Source organism: Alligator mississippiensis, chromosome 5, assembly GCF_030867095.1.
Source record: "Alligator mississippiensis isolate rAllMis1 chromosome 5, rAllMis1, whole genome shotgun sequence".
NCBI classification, from domain to species: Eukaryota; Metazoa; Chordata; order Crocodylia; family Alligatoridae; genus Alligator; species Alligator mississippiensis.
In genome coordinates this window covers 201,439,305-201,462,473 of record NC_081828.1, presented here as the reverse complement: position 1 = coordinate 201,462,473, position 23,169 = coordinate 201,439,305, and the positions used below count along the sequence as shown (strand labels likewise).

Below are 23,169 nucleotides of genomic sequence, written 5' to 3'. Positions count from 1 at the left end.
CTCCTCACAACCTGCAGCATCCTTAAAATGATCTCAAGCAGCCCAGTATGTCACAGTACCCCAGTTGAGAATCACTGTCCCAGCAAGTCCCAACACACTTAAGCTTGGTCTATAAATACATAATTTATTTTTGCCACTTCTGCCACACTGAAAGAGGCATTTCCTTGGCTGAAATACTAAATGTACAATATACATAATAACACCTTTTAAATGTTTGGTTTCTTGTAGCAATAAAATGTTCCCTCAGAAAGGCTGCTTTAGGGCTCCTGTTCTTGTGACTTCCAAACTCAATCAATATCCACTATGAAGTTATAATATCCACACTTGGAGTTAATATGCACCAGCTGGAGGGTTTGTAAAAGCACATTTATAGAAAGGCAACACTTCACAGAGGCAAAAATTTCAATAGCTGCAGTACACAGAAAAATTAGCAGTGACCATTGCCAGTTATAACTGTGTACTAGTAACTAGTAATCCATTTAATTTAAAAAATGAAACCTACTTTATTTAATTTGCAAGGCAGAAGTTCTTCTAGACCCATGACAGCTGTTTCTAGGCTACATAGAACTTAATGAATTACATCTAGGCACAACTATGACAGGACTAGAAGCAGACCCCACATATTGCAACAGGAGCAAGGTCAGAATGGTAACAAATTCTCAAATCTTATAGTGGGGAGTGTAAGGAAGAGAAGAGACACTGGTGGCAGAGTAAGACACCGGGGTTGGCACAGTGCTTGCAAGCAGCTATCCCATTGCCGAAGCTACACAGAGCCACACAGGGATCCTTGTTCTCCTGGTGTTTCCAGAGAGGAGGAGGGAGGAATGTGAGCTCCGTGATAGAGAGAGACTCAGAGCAGACAAAGGGGGAACAACCAGAACTGGAAATTCCTGAATCCAACACAGTGAGAGAGGGAACGGCTAAGAGCATCCAGGAGGCTGCAAGGAAGGTTCTTCAGGGAGTCAGCTCTAATGAGAGAGCTGATAGGGAAGAAGCCAAGACAAAGCAGCTTTCAGGTAACCTGAAGCTTCAGCAGAGCAGACCAGCAAGAAGGACTAAGAAGGAGGTACCATAAAGACCTGAATAGAAGGACAGAGATAAGTTAACTTTGTTTTCTCCACCTGGGAGGAGGGGAAAAACCCTCCTAGACACAGAGCAACTATCTGCACATAAGCCAGGAGGCTGTTTAAACACAAGTCAGTTCATTTTCTAAAGCCCGGATGGAGGTTAACCAGGACTAAGTTGGTGGTGATTTATTTGAGTCAGAGGCATAGGAAGGACTCTGATAGATTTGGCAGATTATATGGACTATAAGTTAACATCCAGTGGAATGGGAGAGGGTATAGGGGTTGGTGGAGCCCTCACTATACTAAGGCAGACATAAGGACCAATTGTGCAAGAAGCTACATGCCCAGACATTTCTTTTTTTCTCTCTTATCAGCAAGTTGTGGCAGGAAAGAGTGTGGGTGTGCAGAATCAAGAAGGGTACTGGCAGTCTTCAGCCAGCTGGCTAAAGAGCAACGACTGCCTTAGTAGAAAAAAAGAAAAGGATAACCTTACGGAGAAGGCGATAACGATCTGAGACTAATTAATTAGTTACATTGAGGAGAGACTGACATCAATTACACTTTAACGTTCATCAGAAACGGACAGGAGGAAAAAGTAGTAAAGAAAACATGCTTCATTTAGAAACCAAGGAATAAAGTTCTGATGTTAAGAAATTCTGTTTTGAACCACAGGGTCAGGTTAAAGAAAGAAGGATCTCTAGAACGTCATTTCCTTCCCTGTCATCAGTATGAGACTCATACAATTCTCTCTTTGTTTAGACAAAAGAATGTATTCCTAAATGCATCAAAGCATGTGTAGGAGAGGACAACTATCTTAAGTTCAAACAAGTATCAGAGGTTCTACTTAATGGCAGAAGACACTGACAACAAATGCCTTGTTGCAACTGCCAGAGCCACTAGCAAGTTTGAGAGGAAAAGCTACAATATTTAGCAAATTATTTTAGATTCTTGGTAGACAACTTCTTGTTAACCAAACTGCTTTATAAAGGCAGAATAGTTCTAGGCCTTTTTTCAGGACAAATATTACAAATTAAATAGGAAGAAAAAGGAAAACTATAAAGGCAAAATTTTCTCTCTTTATGTTAGGGTGACAATATTTGGATCTTGGGGAGCACTGGATTTACAGCTGAATACAAGGCTTTAACCTGTGGCCTAGCAGAGCTCCTAACCACAAGGCAGAATGATAGCTAAGCCATCCATTTGCATATGTTAAGTAACCATCTTAACTGTGTTAACTATTTTTTCTGAGAAAAAGCAGGAAGTAAGTCTGTGTGGGTCTGTGTGCTGTGACAAGGTGACATTTTAGGAATGTGGAAGATGGTACAACCTGAGACAGAAAAACAGACTGGAATGTGAAAAACAACATGTAATTGGTAACAGAATCCAAGATGAACATATGCGAAAAGGTGAATGGTAATTGGTGAAGAAGCCTCCAGAAGCTTCCACGTTTTGGTCAAAGTCTGCCCATTGACCAAAGAAGAGAAAAGTCAAGGTCTTAGATATGTGTTCATAGCAAAAAGGCATGTAAATGAATGAAATGCATAGGCAATTCCACGCTAATGAAGCAAACAGTAAACAGAGGCGAAGCTTGAGATAGGAGGAGAAATGGGTGGAACAGAAGGAAGAATGAAGGTGGAGTGAATGTTAATGAGTATAAACCAAAGTGTATAAATGTGGGTAAAAACTATTGTTCGCTGCTGCTCCCCTGGTTTCATAGGCTGTGTCTGTGAGGGAGCTCGCCCGAAGCTGTCTCCATTCTGAATAAAGCTGTTGTGAGCAATGTGCGCTGGTGTTTGCTCCCTGCCTGCTCTGGCTAAATGAGTAACAGAACCCATGAGCAATTGGATAGTTGTCTCCCTAGTCGCTGGGCGCCACATGGAGTCGGGGTCCAACACTTTATACTAGAAGGAAAGATGGCCAAGGGATCATTTCTCTATTGCCCATGCATATGTATCAGAGGTCTTTCTTCAGGAGAAAGAAACAATCCAACTGTATTAAGGAAAATGGAAGATACCATTATTGATAGTTCTTGTAAACTTGGAAGGAAGTCTAGATAGGTCATGCATAAGCTCCATTTGTTATGTTGCAATAGCTGGGTTAGAAAAGGGAGGTGCCTATATTATTACGAGAAAGGAAAGACCAGATATTTGCCAGTGTACTTTCCCAGCACCCTAAAAAGCTATTATGAACCTTCAGCTTCTCTGTGCAAGGCCCCACAATCAGGAGTTACACTGGGTTAACCAAAATGAGGAGAAAAAACACAGATGTAAGCTCTTGGTGTGGAAAAGGACTGTCATGCTTTTTCCATATACTATCTGCTGGTCAGGATTACTTTAAGACAGAGGTGCTCAACCTGTGACCCGTGGGCCAGATCTGGTCCCCAGAGCTGTGTTCTCTCTGGCCTGTGGAGTTCCCCATGGGTCCAAAAGTTTGGCAGTGGGGGCGCAGTCACCTGGATAGTGTGGTCCTGCTCACTAAATCAGGGTGAGGGTTGTGCAAGGCCCAATCTTGGTGTGCAGGCCTGGTGCAGAGAGCCAGGGCTCAATTCCAGTATGCAGGGCAGGGCTGGTGTGAGGTCTGATCCCAAGGTTGGGTAGAGGCAGCACAGGGCACCAGGGCATGATCCTGGCAGGCAGGGCCTAATACTGGTGCATGGGGCCACGTGGGGGGTAGCATTAGTAGCACCAGGCGATGGTGTGTGGGGCCAGCATAGGGCCTGATCCAGATGTAAAGGGGACAGCTGAGGCCATGTAGACCCTGATCCTGGTGCACAGGGAACAGTTCAGCCTGCAAGCCACCACCACGCCCCTCGTCTGGTTCACAGGGTCAAAAGGATTAGCACTACTGTCTCAAGGCAATCCTGGTACTCTGGAAACATTAACTTCAGCATCCTAATGTAATCAGATTTATTATTACTATGTAAGCACACAGTATTACAAAAGCTTCTTCATTTATTTGACTTTTCAGATCAATTAGACTATCTCTAAGCAGTATCATTTACTGAAGTGATTCTCTGGTTGTGGAGCTATTCCACTGAGCTTTGATTCATAGATTGTTAGGGGCTGGAAGGGACTTTGCAGATCATTGGGTCCAGACCCCCTGCTCTAGGCAGGCAGACAACTGGGGTCAAGTGACCCCAGTGAGGTGACTGTCTAGTCTTCTCTTGAAAACCTCCAGGGTAGGTGAGTATATGGAACTCTGGAGGGAGTTTATTCCACAGTCCCGACACCCTGACTGTGAAGGAGTTTTTTTTGGTATTAAGCCTGAAGCCTGGAGTTTGTATCCGTTGGTTCTAGTCTTCCCTGGTAGTGTCCTAGTGAACAGCTGGTCACTGAGGTCCTGATGCACTCCTCTGATATAGTGGTAAGCCGCTATCAAGTCCCCTCTCAACCTTCTCTTTAGGCTAAAGAGGCCCAGGTCCCTCAGCCTTTCTTCGTATGGTTTGCCTTGCAAGTCCCTGATCATACGGGTGGCTCTTTTCTGGACCCTCTCAAGTTTTTCCACATCCTTACTGAAATGCAGCACCCAGAACTGGATGCAGTACTCCCAACTACAGTCTCACCAGTGCTGAGTACGGCGGGAATAATACTTCCTTAGTTTTACACAAGGTGCATCGGTTGATGCATGCCAGCGTGTTGTTTGCCTTGCTGACCACCGCCTCGCACTGATGGCTCATATTCATACGATGGTCAATCACTACCCCTAGGTCCCTTTCAGCCATGGTGCAAGTCAAGCCGTCACCACCAAGTCTGTTGAGGGTTGTTTGCCCCCAGATGGAGCAGCTTACACTTGGAAGTATTAAACTTAGTCTGGTTCTGGTCTGCCCAACTCTCGAGCCTGTCCAGGTCTGCCTGTATGTGCAACCTATCTTCTGACGTATCCACACTGCCCCATAACTTGGTGTCATCTGCGAACTTGGCCAGTGAACTCTTCACTCCCCCATCCAAATAATTGATTTAATAAGCATTAATCATTGATTTAATAATAATTTGCTTTAATTAGTATGGAGAATATCTGGGTCTTCAAGGAATAATGTTAGTTGCTGTTGTCATTTGCCTTAGTGGGGAGTTTCCAGAAGCAGAAACTTTTAATCTCTCTCTCTCTCTCTCCAATTTGCATAAGAGCAGAGTGTCTTTTCTGGAGCATATTCAAATCATGGGTAAAGATTTTAAGAAGTCCTGAAATGCCTAAGAGACTAAGCCTCATGGATGCAGGTGATTATATTACTTTATAGTCAAATTTGTACATAACCAAAATGGAGAGAGAGCAAATAGACGGACTAGAACAAATGACAAAATAAGCAGAGATGGCAATACTTGATTTAGTCAAAACACAAGGGAAAGCACAAACAGTTATAAAATTTCCCAGAAGCCGTCTATTTTTTTCTTTAAAATAAAGGTGATTTTTTTAACCCTTTCTATAACACATTTTCAGGTTTTTAGAACTGTAACCTGGAATTCTAGTTGCTTCAGAAAGATGTGATATTGGGACAGGGATTTCAACATTAAGCAACATGTCACTAGGAAATTTTGAGAGCCACCAATACACAGAAGTACCAGAAGTAGATACTTAAACAACAAAATCAAATCAGAATAACCTGTTCATTATGTGATATTTTATGTCCAAGTTTAACAGAGATAAAAGATGCCAACAGAGGAAGTCAGTTTAACTTTCAAGAGAAAGATGTAATATAAAGTTATCTCAAGTTCAGGACATAGTTATATTTAGTCATACACAAATTTACAAGCTTTAACTCACATTTCTGGACTACTAGAAAATTCTCCCTTTTATATTTTTAATATTAAATTATAGTTGAACTTTAAAAAGGAAAAGCCAGCTTCAGAATATTTTCACTCATTTGAAATTGCACATGTAAATATATAAAATAAGTAGAAAAGCCTTTCCCCAAAAACCTAGTCTTTAGAAGGTTTTATTAGAAAGTCCAGACAGAGGGCTCTTACAATACAAAAACCACACAAACATTGCTCAAGAAAGATAGAAGGCCCTAGCACACTCACTAGATAAGAATGTTCAGAACTATTAATTTAGACAAAAGTTGCCTTATATAGTCATCAAGGCCAGCAAACAGATGCTACAGAGCAAGTGGAACTGTTGCCAGTTACTTCAGACTGGAAAATATGAGAACAAAATCCTCTGCTAGTTGCCAGCTAATTCCTCCTGTTCTTCTCTCCTAACAAAAATACTAAAGAAAAGCTTTTTTTGGCCACTGCCATCAACTTCAAGGCAGTGGACAGAATTGTGTTATAGAACTTCGCTGCTGTAGTAGTACACCTGATTTTAGATTTCCTACAGAAGTTACACACACAAACAATGAAGAATATTCAATGGGTAAGAAATCCTGTTGTAAGAAAACATACACTTTAATAGACAGTGGTCTAACTTGCCAAATTAGCAGTCTGCTTCTTTTGGACAATCCATATTCAGTTAGGATGAATCATTCTCACTACCTCATTTTCAAGAGTCTGATACATTTAGGGATTTTCCTCATAATTCACCACCTTGCCAAGAAGAACCAAAATACAGATTTTTTTTCGTTTGGTTTCCAACAAGGAATTAAACTACTCCCAAACACAAAATTATTATTTTAAATTCCACAGTCATCAAGCACTACCATATAGCAGCATGACATGACTCCACCCTTTACCTGGAAATGTTCACCAATTTATCTAAGAAAATATTGCCTTACAAATCTTACATGTGTTTCTTGGGTTAGACTAGACATATATGTTTCTTCAAAATGGACAGAATAATCTACACAACAAAGTCAAAGCTTTATGAGCTGCAAGGCTCCTCAAACAAACCATCTTTTCCTGATTCAGATATATTAGTATTAGTTACTCCAAGACTTTTCCTAGACTGAAAACATTCACATATTAGCCAATTTGCAAAACTTTGCCCTGGAAGCTAGTACGTGTTCATTAAAATATAAAAAATGAAGATGCCAATTTAGAGCAGGCTGTAAAGGAAATAGCGGGAACAATTACCTGGAGAAGTTCTAAAAGCAACAGTTTTAGAACAAGTTATAAATATAGCCACGTTTTTCAGAGACCATAAGTCAGACTTTGTTCTAGAGTGCTTGTTACAATTTACGGAAAAGAATGCAAGTCCTGCAAAAATTTAACAGGCCCAAAAGATTCCAGTATGTCTCTCAAAAATGTTTTCAGTCAAAAAGCATAAGCACAAATAGGAAAAATCCTGAGAAATGCTTACACTTCATTTTCTGGCAGCTTTATACCATTCAGACCTGAAGATTAGTAAGCAGGCTCTTTGACAATCATTGGTTTTAGGTAATTTGTGACAGATTAAGACTAATGAGCACTTTTACACATATTCTAGGGGTGGTGGGAGAAGGAGCTTTAATTATAGTGGCTCTGAGAGCTACTCTAATTAAAGGGCCACAGCATCTTGTGCAGCAGCATCCCCATGCTTCAAAACAGTAGTGGGGGTGCTTGAACTAAAGCTTGTTTGATGATCTTTAGTTAAAGAGCCCCAACACCATTTTGAAGCATGGGGATGCTAATACACGAGACATGGAGGCTGGCTGGAGTGCGGTAATTACCACAATTAATCAAGCCTGCTCTGACATGGTGCAATTACAGAGCACTGGAGTAGCCTCCATGCTTGTGTATAGGCACCCCATGATTGTATCTAGGATGAAAACAACTTTGATATCATCAAGGCACATCTAGAAGACTAAAAGGAAACTGAAAGATCATGTCCCAAAGCACCTTCCCTAAATTTTGAAGACAACTGTCAAACCACTAGCTAGATTTTGAAGGTTTTACACAAGAATTCATATTTATCTTAGTCTCTTACCGATGATAGTTGTGCAGCTGTGTCTCAGATCCCAAATGAAAGTTAATTCAGCAAGAAGTACTGTAAAGTAACACTAAATATGTACAACAGACAGATGGGAATAATATTTTTCACATACTGAAAATTACGTTTGCTATCTTTAATTCAGAATCCCTTGTGCTATACCTAAACCAAAGTTAATTGTGAATAACTACCATATACTATATTTGGAGTGGAAACTATTACTATGAAGCACTTAGTCCATGATCTGTCAATTGACAAGCCATAATTTAAAATCAGTAGTTGAGGAATCTAGGAATTGTATGACCCAAGGCTTGGGTCCTAGCTTTCTGATGGTATAAAACCTGAATCTACAACCTGTTCAAATCAGATGACAAGTAGAAAAGGAAGTAAGATGTTCATATAATAAAGATATGGCTTCATGACAGGTGATAATAAGGACAGATGTCATATGATGGGTCAGAGCTCAAAGAAATTGGTGGGACCACTAAGCCTGTCTCAAGCCTTGGATTAATTATTCCGAAGGAAAAACAGAGGAGTACAGCTGTATCATGTTACCATGAGGAAAGCTAGGGCATGAATTTCCATCATACTGTCTCTCTTCTGCCCATGTGCATGCTCTTTTCCTGTGCTAAATGCGTAGGAGCTTACCCCTTAACAAAACAGGGGAGTAAGACATCTTATCTTTACTGCAGGAAAGAATGTGCACATGGACAGCAACTGCAGAGTTGCAGATGAACTGTAAGTGCTCACCCTGGTTTATCTGTAACTTGCTTGTCTTCCCATTCTCAAAGTTTAAGACTCAGCTTTTTCCATAGCTTCTACCTCATTCCAAATTCAAGAGTACAATTTTGAAGTTCCTCAGAAGATTTCATTTTTTATGACATTCATTTTGTAAGGCATTTCTGGATTCCAGAAATAGGAAAGCCCTGAATTACCCAAGTACACATTCTTGCTTCTATAAATATAGGTTCTTGCTACCTACACATCCTTTTATGCTGTATTGCAGAATGAGTTGATTTGGGCTCACTGAAGTCAAAAGAAGTGTCTATTTCCATAGTTGTTTTTGTGATGCAATACCAAGATGACTCAAACGGACATAACTGCCTAAATAAGGGCTAGATTTCTGAGGTATTACAGTACCAATAACCTAAATCTGAATACAGAAATTAGATACTTTTAAGAAGAGATAAAAATGCAGACAAAACTGGAAATAGTTTTATGCGAGTGTCTTTGTTCTAAGACCCCAGAATAATTTTTCTATTGCATATTCATTCCAAAGTGATACTATAACTTTGGCAAGGGTGTTATTTGGAAAGTTTGACTATATCCTAAGACAAGATAACATAATTTAAGCATTCTAAATATTCATTCAGTATCATCATGATTTACTTCCTCTTCCCTTAGAAAAATCAAACAAACTTATTCACTCTCTTACTCTTCTTGTTAATGTAATATTCAAGAAGCAGAATATTGATTCATACTTACGGGCTTCCTAAGGAAAAAAATAGACAGTGCTCCAATTAAGGGCATGTCCCCAATCAATGGTTCCAGAATAACCCTCATTGTGCCATGAATCTGGAAAAAAAAATGAATGGTGTTAAATGAATTATCAAGTATATCCAGTAGTAAATAAGCATTGATGTTTTTGAAAGTCCTTCCTTACAGGTGAAATTTAGGCAGTGCAATGTCTATGTCATCCAAGACTAACTAAAGGAGTAAGTGCCATCTAGGCCCCCCGGCCTATAAATTTCTTATATGTGGTAAAATTCAGCCTAAACAGTGTTAAATTACACAGTGTTGATATACTTTGATTTATGCACTGTGAATATCATAGTTCCCTGGATGCAACTGGAATGTAAATAATTTTCCCTTATTTATTTATTTATTTATTTATTTTACTATAAACCACAGACTATTATGGAATACAGTGGATTTTTTTAGGTGAATTGTTTAATTATTTTATCTCCATCTCAGTGGGTGCATCTATATGTGGAGATCTGGACTGGCTGCACATAGCTCGGAGGCAGCTGCCCCCAGACAGGGGACAACTCTCCCCACCCTGCAGAGAGCAGCACTGGTCCTGGATCACCACATAGCTGAGAGGGAGCGCCCTGCAGCTGGGACAGCTCTCCCCTTGTCACAAGCTTAGCCAGGCAGCAGTGGCCTGCTGTAAAGCATTTTCTGACTAAACAGGAAGGACAAGTGGATAAAGAATGCTTTTAAAACAAACGATTCTCTACATCAAGAACATAAACTTCCATGACTGAAATGCCCTGTAGGAAGGACATTTGAGGTGCTTACATGAATATTATTTTTACCCTAATGACCTATCTTCTGAACTAAGGAAACAGAATGTAAGGAATTGTATTTGGCAAACTGTGCTATATATGTGCACATGTGTATCTCAGACAAAGGTGATACTGTATATGAAAACAAAAAAACACTTATTTTCACATTTGAGAGGATAACTCCTATTTCAATTATTTTGCTATTATTCAACAAATAGTAAATCACCAGGGATCCTGGTTCTCTCTGATAAAAAAAAAATCCCCAATTTTCGGGTTAAAAAAAGTAACCTAAAATCCACATTTTTTCCATGTTTAAAACGAAATGCCACTAATATGTACACACACACCACTCCCCCCCCGCTCCTCCCCACCCCAGTGGTATTTCATTTTGATCATGGAAAAATGTGGATTTTGGGTTACTTTTTAAAATCTAAAAAGTGGGAATTTTTTTTTAATCAGAGAAAACCAGGATCCCTGGTACTCACTAAATAATTTGCAAGCAATGAAAACAACAGACTTACTGAAATTTTGTTTTTCAGCAAGAGCTGAAGTATATCACAAAGTATGAGATAGCTTGTAAAACAGTTAAAACAAAGAAAGATTGAACTTTACCTGTATGCTTTTCACACCAGCTCTGCAGAAGTACCTCTTGATGACCAAATCAATTTCACAATTGCCAACAAAACTAAAAAAGGACAGAAATATATAGTGGCATTTAAATTTTACTTTTTTTAAACTCCAAAATTACAACACTTTACTGCTGCCTCCAGCATTCTTGTTTTTATCATACTGAAGTTAAACATTCTGTATAAAACAGTTGTACTTTTCAAAAGTAATCACAGCCTATACAGAAATAAATCCCTAATCTTAAAACACTAATGCACGCTTTTTTGAAGAAAATGGAAGAGATGCAGTATCACCTTTAGAAGTGCACCTAAAACAAAAAAATGTAGCAAGTCATAATATGAGAAGTGATAGAAGGATTTATTAGACATTTCGTTTTAGTGCGTCTAGTAATGGGTCTTGTAGTTCATGGTATGGGTTCCAGACTGCTCCACATTGAGATGCTTTGGATTATTTTATACACAGATGTAGTAACACTGTCTGAGTAAGGCCACATGACCCTTTCTATTATAAAAACCTGCTTTCCCTTTCTCACATCCTTGCAAAATTTGGGCTATAATTTTAAAAGCCAGGTTTCAGCCTCAAGCCTAATTGTTTCAGAACATTTCAATAAAAAATGACTCAGTATTTCTGTGAAGGTGTGTGCACGCACGCGTGCACACATGCACACACACGCACACAAAATCTGGCAATTAATTTTTTTAAGCAACTATGGAATCCCCACGCTTTGGACCAGGAATTGAGATTTAGCAATGGCGGCCTTTGCATCAGAGAGTCTGTCTTTTGTTATTCTTGTGGAAATCCACCCAAATTTGGCTAAGTTATAAAACTGAAAACTTGTGTTGCACATACTCAGTTTTGACTCACTAGACTTCAATAACTTAATTCCCTAAAGAGTCCATCTGCACAGAGCATGTTCCAGCACAGGGCTGAGTAGGACTTCACCTCTCACTACAGTTCACAATACTAGGCATGGCCACATGAACTGAGAACTGGAATTTTCTGCTCTGAAGGAATTTTACTGGGCCAAACTAGGGCAGAAAAGGAACCTGTTTAATTTACATGCAAAAGGGTCAAGAGGAAGAAGAAGACAGAATCAAAAACTCATAAGTGTAGACTTCTGACAGAAAGGTATGGAAGTTCCTGACTGAAAGGAAACTGGCACTTGCTGGCTACTGGGACTGAGGCTAGGAATAAACAGAAGGTAGAAGGTCAGTAGAAAAAGGACTGAGATCATGTAAGGTGCTGGGAAAAAGGGGGTGGGAAAGGATCAGCAAAGACACTGGGACTGAGAACAAGTGAAAGGAACACATCTAAAGATGATCTGGAATGCAGAAAAAACCATGTCCCTTTTTATTTTAATCTTTCTGGGTGCATTAGGAAGGATATAGAAAATAAGACTAGTCTAGAATGGCTTCAGAACTCTTTAGTGTAGTTTTACACGACTCAGTACCATTTTTGCCTGAAAAAGTCCATCACTTTTTTGTTAAATATATTTTACTCTGATTGTGTGATAGATCTTTTCCTTAGGAGGAAGAATTTCAGTCCCTTTTCCTGCTTGGTGGGAGAATACAGTGACAGACAGGGACATGCACACACCCGTAAATGAATCAGCATACATCTATATCTTGGTCTATTTGTATAACTACCCACCATGCTGCATTCTGTAAAGGCGAGTGAGGAAAACCACTGATTGTATTATTCGTTTCCCACAGGAATTCGTTCTGTTTCAGAGCATGGAAATCCAGCTTGAAGAGTTCCAAATATATTGTTGGTGACTAGCTGCCTCCCTGTTCTCAAAGAGGCTGGACTTACCTGTCCCTTCTCACTCAAGTAAACCTCTTCTGGTCTCTCAGAAAAAGAAACACGTTTGTTTTGCAATTCGAGGAAAGGCTTCTCAGAAATTCTACCTCACATTGCCTGGGTTTCATGTGAGATGGCTAAAGCCACAGAACTGCAGAGCTTAGAGGTGGCCAAGCTCCACTGCACCTGAAATGTGGCTATTGGTGCATGTCGCCCTTCTGGCTTCCACCCCTTCGTAGAGGTGAATGTGTGGAAAGGGGACGTGGCTCAGTTAGTTCTTTTCAATCTTGCCTCATTCCTTTCTGCTTGGTGAAGGGAGTCAAAGAACTGAAGGGCACTTCAGATCCCTCCTGCAAGCAGACTGAAATGCTCATTGTAAAAAAATCTAAAGACTTTAGTATGAATGATTCCAGTAACTTTTTTTTTGCTTTACTTTAAAACTAACCTATATGAATGGAGTAGTATAGAAAGAGTAAGACTTTCATATTAAAGTCTTAGTCCAGACTAAGCAAGACTTTATGCCCAAAGTATAACCTCCAATAATTAAGTGCTGCTCCTTCACAATAATCATTTTAAAATGATGTATTCATAAAGTAAGCCTGCAAACTTCCTTGTTTAGGAAAAGACTACTTAATGTGCACATCTTTCTCTATCAACAAGCATATTAAAAGTGATTACACTTGCTTAAAGAAATAGACTCCTAAAACTAAAACTCTATTACCAAACCAAACAACATGAGCACAGAATCGAATGACAAATTTATACACTCTAAAATGTTTTTATAAAGGATGTGTACGCTCTGGTATATTAATGATTTACCTGATCTGAAGATCCAAAACAATCTGCCTTTTATCCACATTTTCAGTGTACACTTTTACACCATTTATTCTAATTGGCTGAAACAATAAGAATAGGATTGCTATATTAAAAAGCCCTTCTTCCCAAACGTATCAAGCGATGTTATCTTTAACATAAGAGTTCAGCATTTAAACATTTGCAGCAGAAGTCACTGAAATATTTACTATTGGCATTATTCAAAGCATTACTGGAAAAACGCAATTTAAAACAGTAATTTATTAAGTATGAATATCTAAAGGGGTAGGAATTAACCCGTCACATGCTCAGCTTTAAAGGAAAACTGCTTTATTATGGTTTGACAATTACGGTGGAACCTTGCCAGGAAAAAGGATTCAGCGCTAGATTTCAGGCTTTACCCACATATTTTATATATCAGGACATTCATCCTGTAGTACCCCTGGGGGTACTTGGGAAGGCCCTAGGGGGTATGCGCAGGCAAATGGGGATGGAATGATTTTCTGTATAGGGCATTTACGTTATAATGGCAATAACTGTTTTCATGAGTGAAGGTAAGGTTCTCACAACCCTGCCTTGTGGGTCACAGTGCAAACTGTAATTCTAAAACTTGCTCAGTAACCAAGATTTCCATTTTAGTTTCAAATAAAAATTAATGAATATGTATCACTAGCAATCATGTATGATACATTAATATTTTTGATGGAAAGGCAGGATTTCAAGGTACTACACCCTGGGCCAATTTGAGTAAATGCCAGGGATTTGTGTGATCGTGAAAGGATATGCTGGCATTGATTACACAAATAAGTATGTGCTGTATCTTCCAACTTGAAAGGTCTCTTATAACTCTTGAATAACAAGCAGTTTTAGGAGATAGGACAAAGATCCATTTTGATATAATCTCTCTAGGAAAACATTTTGCTGATGTGCAGCTCTTATAAACAAATACATGCATTAAGTCTGACCTGAAGCCAATTGAAATCAGTGTAAATATTCCCATCATTTGTAATAGCTTTCTATTGTGTCCTGATCAGGCAATGTCTATAAAAAGCTTTATTTAAGAAAAAACAAATCTGCACATGTCAATTCAACAAAAAAAAAATGAGACTGGTAAATACTGTGTGCATCTACACGTGTGCTTCACTGTGGAGTTGACTAAATAGCTCCGCAGTAAAGCTTCGCTATCTACATGTGCACTAGTGTTAGGGCACAGTACATTAACTAACTCTGCCATAAGTTAGTACTGTTGGTGGCAGTACTATCTTACGGAAGAGTAATTAAGTGCAATGAAACACACGTGTAGACAGTGATGGGCTGGCTGGGGCATGAGGGTACTAAAGTGTGAGGGCTGCCTGCTGCACAGCCCAACACTTTAGCACTCTTGTGCCCCAGTCAGCCCTTCCACTGCCCAACACTGCCACCCGGAGCCCGGGGCTGACCCCCTGAGCCTGCTGCCAGCCCTGGCTCAAACGGCTGCTTTCCTGGGTACACATGTAGATGCTGCACCTGGGAGCAGCCAACTCTGGCTTGAACAGGAGCACTAGGTGCTCTAATCTGCATCTTCCCCCAATTTCCAAGACTACAAATGGTCCATCTGACATTTCTTGTGCTTCAGATAAATTTCAGAGCTATTCTAAATTAAATTTGGCTGGAGCAATGTCTAATGATGTATTCTACAGATAGAGACTGCTGGAACACAGCATGCCCTTTTGATGAACCAAAAAGTCATTTTGGCCAGGGAAAGCCCCAGCTGATGGACTGAGGAAGCATTCTAGTCGATTTGTGAACCACTTGTGAATCATGAACCTGTCTTTAAAATCAATTACTACATTAAAACAAGAATGTTCTCTATAAAATTATAGATTGGAAGGATGTTACTATACTATATAGATTTGTCTCCAAATTGTTACCCTCCTCTAAGCTTTTCCTACACGGGCCTTTCTTTAACAAACATGATTAATGTTCAGATCAGGCAAAATGCAGCCATTGTATAAGTTTACAAAATTCAATGGAAACAAACAAAGACAAATTCATAAGAAAGGAAAAATAAGGTGGAAGAACATCACAAGAGCCATTTGTACGTACTCAGAATGCATTTATAGCACAATTTCTTACAAATACTTCACAAACTTTTCTTTGGTTATACTTTACATTAGCTCCATTATATTAGCAACCATTCACCTGAGCCACCACGATAAGTTATTAGTAATAACATATTTAATTCACAGTCATATAAAGATAACACACTATCCATACCTAGCCAAAATGCCATGATAGTAATGATCAGCACTAATATTAAAAGCCTTAAACACTGCCAAAGTCTATTATAAAAAGAAAGCAATAGCACAGGGGTGGGGAAAATATGGGCCACAGGCTGCATTTGGCCCATGGTGGGTCTTTGTCCAGCCTGCAGCAGGTCCCTTGGTCCTGCCTAGCCCAGGCATAGTCCAGCCATGGCATGTCCTGCTGTCTCCTGGGCATTCAGTGGGGCTGGGGTGTATCCACAGCGGGACTACCTTTCTAGGCAGCCCAGGCAGCAGCAGCTCCTTCCAGCTGCTGCCACCACTGGCCCCATGCTCGTGGTACTGGCAGGGACCTATGCTGCACACACCCACACACCCTGCACCTGCGCCCTGCGCCTACCCACACGCCCTGTGCCTGCTCTGGTCTCACCCGCGCAGGCTCAGCAGCAGCAGTGCAGGACAAAACCTTGCTCGGTTAGGGGGGAAAAAGTGGCCCCTCCTTGCCACTGCTGGGCTGCTCCTGCTGCAGCCGCCCAGAGCCTGCACTGCACCAAGTTGCCCTGCGTCTACACCGCCATCACCACCACCTCTGTGCTGCCCAGCATAGCAGTGGTGACAGTGCAGAGCCAATATAGGGCAGCCCGGTATGGCGCAAGCTCTGGGCAGCTGTAGCAGGAACAGCCTGGTGGTGCTGAGGGGGGAAGGGCCACTTTTCCCCCCATGCTCAGCAACAGTTTCTTTCCTGCGCTGCCACTGCTGAGCCTGGGCAGGTGAATCCAGAGAAGGCGTGGGGCGGGGCTGTGCAGCGCAAATCCCCACCGGTACTGTTGTGCCCCAGCTCAAGTCTGGGATCGTGCCCGGTATGCAAAGGCCAATAAAGATACCAGGGGTGAAAGTACAAAGAAGGTTTATTGCTAGCAATAAAAGGTGCAAGCGGAATAATTCACGTAACAAGCACACCTACTACTACTTCTAAGCATCTTTTATACAGGAGTTTTCAAGCCTTCGCAAGCGTGCTTGTTTAATGATTGGTTATAAGTGAGTGACGTAAGAAGTTCTTTACTGAGCATGTCTCTATACCTGTGTTTTAGCCATGTATCTCATTTACATACATGTGTGTTTCATTAGCATACTTTTTCCCCCACCTAGGGGTGTGATTTTTAGTATTTTAATGAGCCCTTTAACCCAGTACTCTGTTTCTTCTTTTGTTTTCAAGCCCCCTTTATCTAAGACTGTCTCCTCCTTATCATTGCAGATGGGCATTCTTCACATAGCATTCTCTTCTTCTTCGTCTTCGAGTAGAGGTTTCTAGGTCGCTCCTTACAGTACCACGGGGCTGGGGCCAGTGGTGGTGGCAGCCAGAAGCAGCTGTCGCCACCTGGGCTGCTTAGAAAGGCAGTCCCACTGGAGAGCTGCCCCAGCCCCACTGCATGCCCACCGGGTGGGAGGATATACCACGGGTGGGCAGTGCGGAGCAGGCACAGGGCAGGCCAGGTCAGGGCTGTGTGGGTCAGTTTCCCACTGATCCGCTCCCACTGGGATGAGTCCAAAGCAGGTGTGGGGTGCGCTGGGGCTGCGTACTGCTGGCAGTGGCAAACGCCAGCAGGGCATGTGGGCTCTGGGCTGTTGCAGGGTGGGGGTGGGTGCTAACCAGCTCAAGGAGGGCACGCATGTGTGAGTAGGGGGACTCCCATGCACATCCCACCGTACCCAAAAACCTTCCTCAACAAACCCCACAACCACACCTTCCCCCACACACAATCACACACCCTACAAAGATGACACCCACCCATACTCTCACCGCCCACTAGCCCCACATGCACCCCTCTACACACACTTCTGGGGGATCCCCACTCACTGCTACATGCACATACACCACACAGCACACACACCCAAGTTCACCTACAGCCCCCACACACACCCTCAGCCACCCTCCCCTCCACACGCCCCACAGGCCCCCAACACCTTACCCATCCACGCATACACCCACATATCCCCACAAACATCCACCCACCCCCACACCCTACGTACACACACACATCCACAGGGCCCAAGAAACCCCATACCCGCCCACCCATACCCCCTTACCCCTCCACACGCCCCACAATATACAAGAGTAAGACTTCATTTTGAGCTATTATACAACCACCTCTATATATACACCACATACACGCGCAAGAAATCAGGACAAAAATATATTTTTAAATAAAATTAAAATAGGTTTTTGTCAATGTTTAATTTTAATATATAGTTTGTTTTTCCAGGTCCAAGATAGCAAATCCCTTCCCAATAGGAATACTTCTGGGGGCAAGGGGAAGGATTTCCAGTGGCAAAGGTCAAGGCCTAGGAGGCAGGACTTCCAGTCCCAAAATGGCAACCAGGGGCAGGGCATCTGTCAAGGGGTAGAGCTACCTTTGTGGCCCTTGACACCTCACCAAAACTCATTAAGCAGTCCTCCAGCTGAAATAATTGCCTGCCCCTGAAATAGTAGCAATACTAGCATAGATGATAAACTAAAAGGTAAAACTATATTTAAAAAAAGATCAAAGATTCTTTATACAAAATATCTTTAACCCATGGATTTAATTTCAAATTATTCTTGAAAGTAATAAATATAGTCAAGTATTTTAATATGCATACAAAATGGGCCCTTCCCCATTTTTTGGAAACATTCTCTCTATAGCAGCAACCCCAGCTCAAAAAAGAAAGTTAACGCTTCTTTAGTTTAATACATTTTTATCTTGTTAAATATTTATATTAAAAGGCAGTGCCCAGAAGCATATGTACCATTAAAAGCCACTAAGAAGTATTTCTTCTGCAAATTTCTGAGCATCATGTTAAAACATGAGGCAAGAAACAGATACATTTAAGAAGTCAAATGTTAAAAGAAACTGACCTGGTCACCAATATCAATTTTTGTGAAACTGAAGGTACTAAGGTGGTGGTTTGCTCCTCTCACAGCTGGTTCTATTGTTTCTCGGAAAAGTTTCTCAATAAATTGGCAGACAAAAGGCCACATCTGTTTTACTGTCTGGGAAGAAAGAAAAAGATGATATTGAAGAGTTGTATGCTATCCATGTAGTTTCATTGGGCATCAGTGCCTTCACACATCAAAGCCGCATCCAGACATGCAGGCACATTCAGTTTGCAGTTCTGCAGTTTGCACCATGGGGACAAAATTTGCTACTGGGATTTCCTGTAGCAAAAAAAAAAAAAAAATGGTGAGAAAAAAAATGGGCATGGCACTTGCTACAATAGTGTGTGCCGGTACAAATAAAGTCTCGGTCCTCCAGGGAAATGATCTGGCTTCCAGCCACAGCATCTCTACTATTTCACTTGTGAACACAGCTGCTCTAGCACACCAGCAGCTGGCGGAAGGGCAGTTTGCCCAAAGTGGGACAATCTGTCCCTCACTAAAGCATATGTGCATGGTGTGCACTGCAGCACAAAGCAGTGGTACACTCTCTCTCTAATCTCTCAGTTCTAATCCTCAAAGGGAACTTACAAAACACTTCCCAGAGACGAGCCTATGAACTCCACTTCATCAACCTCCTGGATACTAAAAAATCATGGACTAAATATAGACATTGGATTTCTGACACATTATAACCTGCCTGACATCTGACTCCCCAGGTACTTCTCCATTATTCATTCCCCTTCTCTCCCCCCCAGCCAGCCTGTCTCTCACCCATTGACTCCTCAATCTACAACTTCACTGACTGGAAAAGGGCCAACGTGGTCCCCATTTTCAAAGGGGGGAGGAAGGAGGACCCGGGCAACTATAAGCCAGTCAGTCTCACCTCCATCCTTGGCAAAGTCTTTGAAAAAATTATCAAGGCTCACATTTGTGAGAGCCCGGCAGGACAAATTATGCTGAGGGGAAATCAGCACGGGTTCGTGGCAGGCAGATCGTGCCTGACTAATCTAGTCTCTTTTTATGACCAGGTTACGAAACGCCTGGACACAGGAGGAGGGGTGGATGTCGTATACTTAGACTTCAGGAAGGCCTTCGATACGGTATCCCACCCCATACTGGTGAACAAGTTAAGAGGCTGTGACTTGGATGACTACACGGTCCAGTGGGTGGCAAATTGGCTGGAGGGTCACACCCAGAGAGTCGTGGTAGATGGGTCAGTTTCGACCTGCAAGGGTGTGGGCAGTAGGGTCCTGCAGGGCTCAGTCCTTGGACCGATACTCTTTAATGTCTTCATCAGCGACTTGGACGAGGGAGTCAAATGTACTCTGTCCAAGTTTGCAGATGACACAAAGCTATGGGGAGAAGTGGACACACCGGAGGGCAGGGAACAGCTGCAGGCAGACCTGGATAGGTTGGACAAGTGGGCAGAAAACAACAGGATGCAGTTCAACAAGGAGAAATGCAAAGTGCTGCACCTAGGGAGGAAAAATGTCCAGCACACCTACAGCCTAGGAAATGACCTGCTGGGTGGCACAGAGGTGGAAAGGGATCTTGGAGTCCTAGTGGACTCCAAGATGAACATGAGCCGGCAGTGTGACGAAGCCATCAAAAAAGCCAATGGCACTTTATCGTGCATCAGCAGATGCATGACGAATAGGTCCAAGGAGGTGATACTTCCCCTCTATCGGGCGCTGGTCAGACTGCAGTTGGAGTACTGCGTGCAATTCTGGGTGCCACACTTCAAGAAGGATGCGGATAACCTGGAGAGGGTCCAGAGAAGGGCCACTCATATGGTTAAGGGCCTGTAGACCAAGCCCTACGAGGAGAGACTAGAGAAACTGGACCTTTTCAGCCTCCACAAGAGAAGGTTGAGAGGCGACCTTGTGGCTGCCTCTAAGTTCATCATGGGGGCACAGAAGGGAATTGGTGAGTATTTATTCACCAAGGCGCCCCCGGGGGTAACAAGAAACAATGGCCACAAGCTAGCAGAGAGCAGATTTAGATTGGACATTAGGAGGAACTTCTTCACAGTTCGAGTGGCCAAGGTCTGGAACGGGCTCCCAAGGGAGGTGGTGCTCTCCCCTACCCTGGGGGTCTTCAAGAGGAGGTTAGATGAGTATCTAGCTGGGGTCATCTAGACCCAGCACTCTTTCCTGCTTATGCAGGGGGTCGGACTCGATGATCTATTGAGGTCCCTTCCGACCCTAACATCTATGAATCTATGACTGCCTATCTTGTCTGCACACCAGCCCAGCTTCATTCTATCCAGGAAGAGCACACACCAGCTGTTGAAACTTCCTCAGCCTGACGAAAGGTTTTTGAACCCAAAAGCTTGATTAGAATTTTTTCCCCCAACTATTTAAGTTGGTCTAATAAAAGATATCAGATTCACCCAAAGAACCTTGTTAGCTTTATTATTCTGTATTTTATTATGTTTCACACAGAACTTTAGGGTTCCCAATAAGAAAGGAACCCTCCCCCCCCCACTTTACTTGCATATTATAAACCAGGATGCTAGAGTATCGAAAACCAGCAAAACATGACTATGCTTACATATACAGTTTCAACTGCCTACAAGACTGATCTTAATTATTTTAGTGCTGACTAAAAAAGATCACTTCAAGGATGGAATATTATTTAGTCACCATTTAAAATAGAGTCATGACTATTGATCCAAGAAAGACTGGCTCTTAGCTAAGCCAAGTTATTTTACAAGCCTGGCAGGGATCTTTGCATCAGTTAATAGCCAAAACATTAAATGTAGAAAGACAGTAAGTATTTTATCCTTAAGTTTCATCTTACCTTATTGAGCCATTCTGCTCTTTCTGTATCTGGAAAGTGGACCTAAAATGCAAACAAAAATAAAATACATACAAATTACTACAAAGGCTCTCTTGTTGATGAAAATGCCATGTAAAGATGTTATGTCACAGAATTGATACAATGAGCCCATAATTACCAAGGAGCAGAGATTCATGTTGACAAGAATGTATAACCACAGTAAATACCTGAATTTTTACGTAGATAAATACTAGGGCTGTGCAAAATTTTGGTAGCCATTTCGTTTGGAGGTGTTTTGGCCCATTTCGGTGCCCAAAATATCGAATACAAAATGAAACGGAAGGCTCTGAAATATCTCCAAAAATGAAACAAAACCATCCCAAATGTTTTGGATATTTTGGAATGTTTCGGAATGTTTCGGAGGCAGGCTTGTGGGGAAACAAACTCAGAAGTAAGAGGGGGAAGGCGCGGGGGGAGGAAGAACTGTTCTGATATTGACATCTGTAGCTGGCCAGTGTCTGTGATCTGTCCCTGAGGTCCCTTCCAATTCCAGTGCTCCGGGGGAGGGACGGCAGCCTGAGTTTCCACAATAGGAGCACTTATCATGGCCTTTCCTAAGATTATGAACATAGAAAAAAACCCAAACAAACAAAGAGTTTTTGAACTCCTATTTAACTGAACTGTCAAGTTTTGCTCTCTGCACTACAGGACAGATTGTAGTACTGGCAGCACTTTAAATTCCAGGGTTCAGGTTTGGGCATGTGCCTATATCCTAAAAGTCAATGAGCATTTTAAATTTAAATGAATATCTATATCAATGCAATTTAAAACTGGCCTGTTTTGAGAGCAATTTCCCTTCGTCCCTACTTTCAAAACTGTTTCATTTTTTTTTTATTCACACACAATTGCATGTCTCTACCTCAGAAAATTGTTTTCTGGTTGTCCAGATTTTAGATATGGAGAGCAGGTCCTCTGAAAACAGCAGTTGTCAGTGATTCTCCAGATGGCTCTGAATTCTTTATTCTTTTTGCATATATTACAAGCTAGTGTGCCTGGGTAACTTTGATAAATAGCTATGCAGTTGTAAGCTGTTAAAAGTTAACAGTATTGACTGCACCGTCAAAGTTTCTGGCACCCTCTCTTTAAGAGAAAGTAATTTTTTCTAGACAACTAAATGTATTTGGCATGGCAAGTGGCCAGTTTGTGCAATGAAATTACTGGCCTAAGAAGATTTCTGCCTCTTTGTATACAAAGACATTTTCCCTTCAATTTCCAAAACACACCAGACATTCACTAACGGGATATTTGTGCAAAACACTTTTCCTACTTAATGAGTTTAAGTACATGAAATTATTAATAATGAATGTGAGTTCCTCAGCACTACATTATGATGTTTTATTCATGCAGAATTCAAATGGATTGGCAATCTACGCTTATTTAGAGGCAGACAGGTCTACCAATGACCTCAAGAACAGTGTCATATGGAGTTTTGTACTTCTGGTAGGGTCATCCATGGTGGCAAGGTCAAAAGCAATGTTTCCAGATAAGCTGCAATCCAAAAATAAAAATAAAAGCCCTCAGTGGTGGAACAGACAAAGAAAAAATACTTCACAGTGCCTGCAAAGGTGGATGAAGATAGCAGAGGAATAGAAACCTCAGGTCATCTAGGTTTTCCTTGCCACCAGATTAAGGTTTCCTTCCCATGAAGTAGTGTGTGGTTGCTGACGCGCAATGGCATCCCCACATTAAAGGAAGACACACAGGTAATACTGTTTCCTTCAATAACAATTCCT

General features: G+C 41.6%; 1 protein-coding gene across 2 annotated transcripts in view; it reads right to left on the bottom strand.

The window, feature by feature from the left end:
• Positions 1 to 23,169, bottom strand: part of ESYT2 (extended synaptotagmin 2) — a 147,157-nt gene that overhangs the window by 71,559 nt on the left and 52,429 nt on the right. For both annotated transcript variants that reach the window (XM_059729179.1, XM_059729180.1), the window contains exons 2-6: positions 21,398 to 21,439; positions 18,575 to 18,709; positions 13,442 to 13,518; positions 10,808 to 10,880; positions 9,393 to 9,482 (exon numbers count right to left, since the gene is read on the bottom strand). In XM_059729179.1, the coding sequence (XP_059585162.1) occupies positions 9,393 to 9,482; positions 10,808 to 10,880; positions 13,442 to 13,518; positions 18,575 to 18,709; positions 21,398 to 21,439 (417 nt within the window). The remainder of the gene's footprint in view (positions 1 to 9,392; positions 9,483 to 10,807; positions 10,881 to 13,441; positions 13,519 to 18,574; positions 18,710 to 21,397; positions 21,440 to 23,169) is intronic.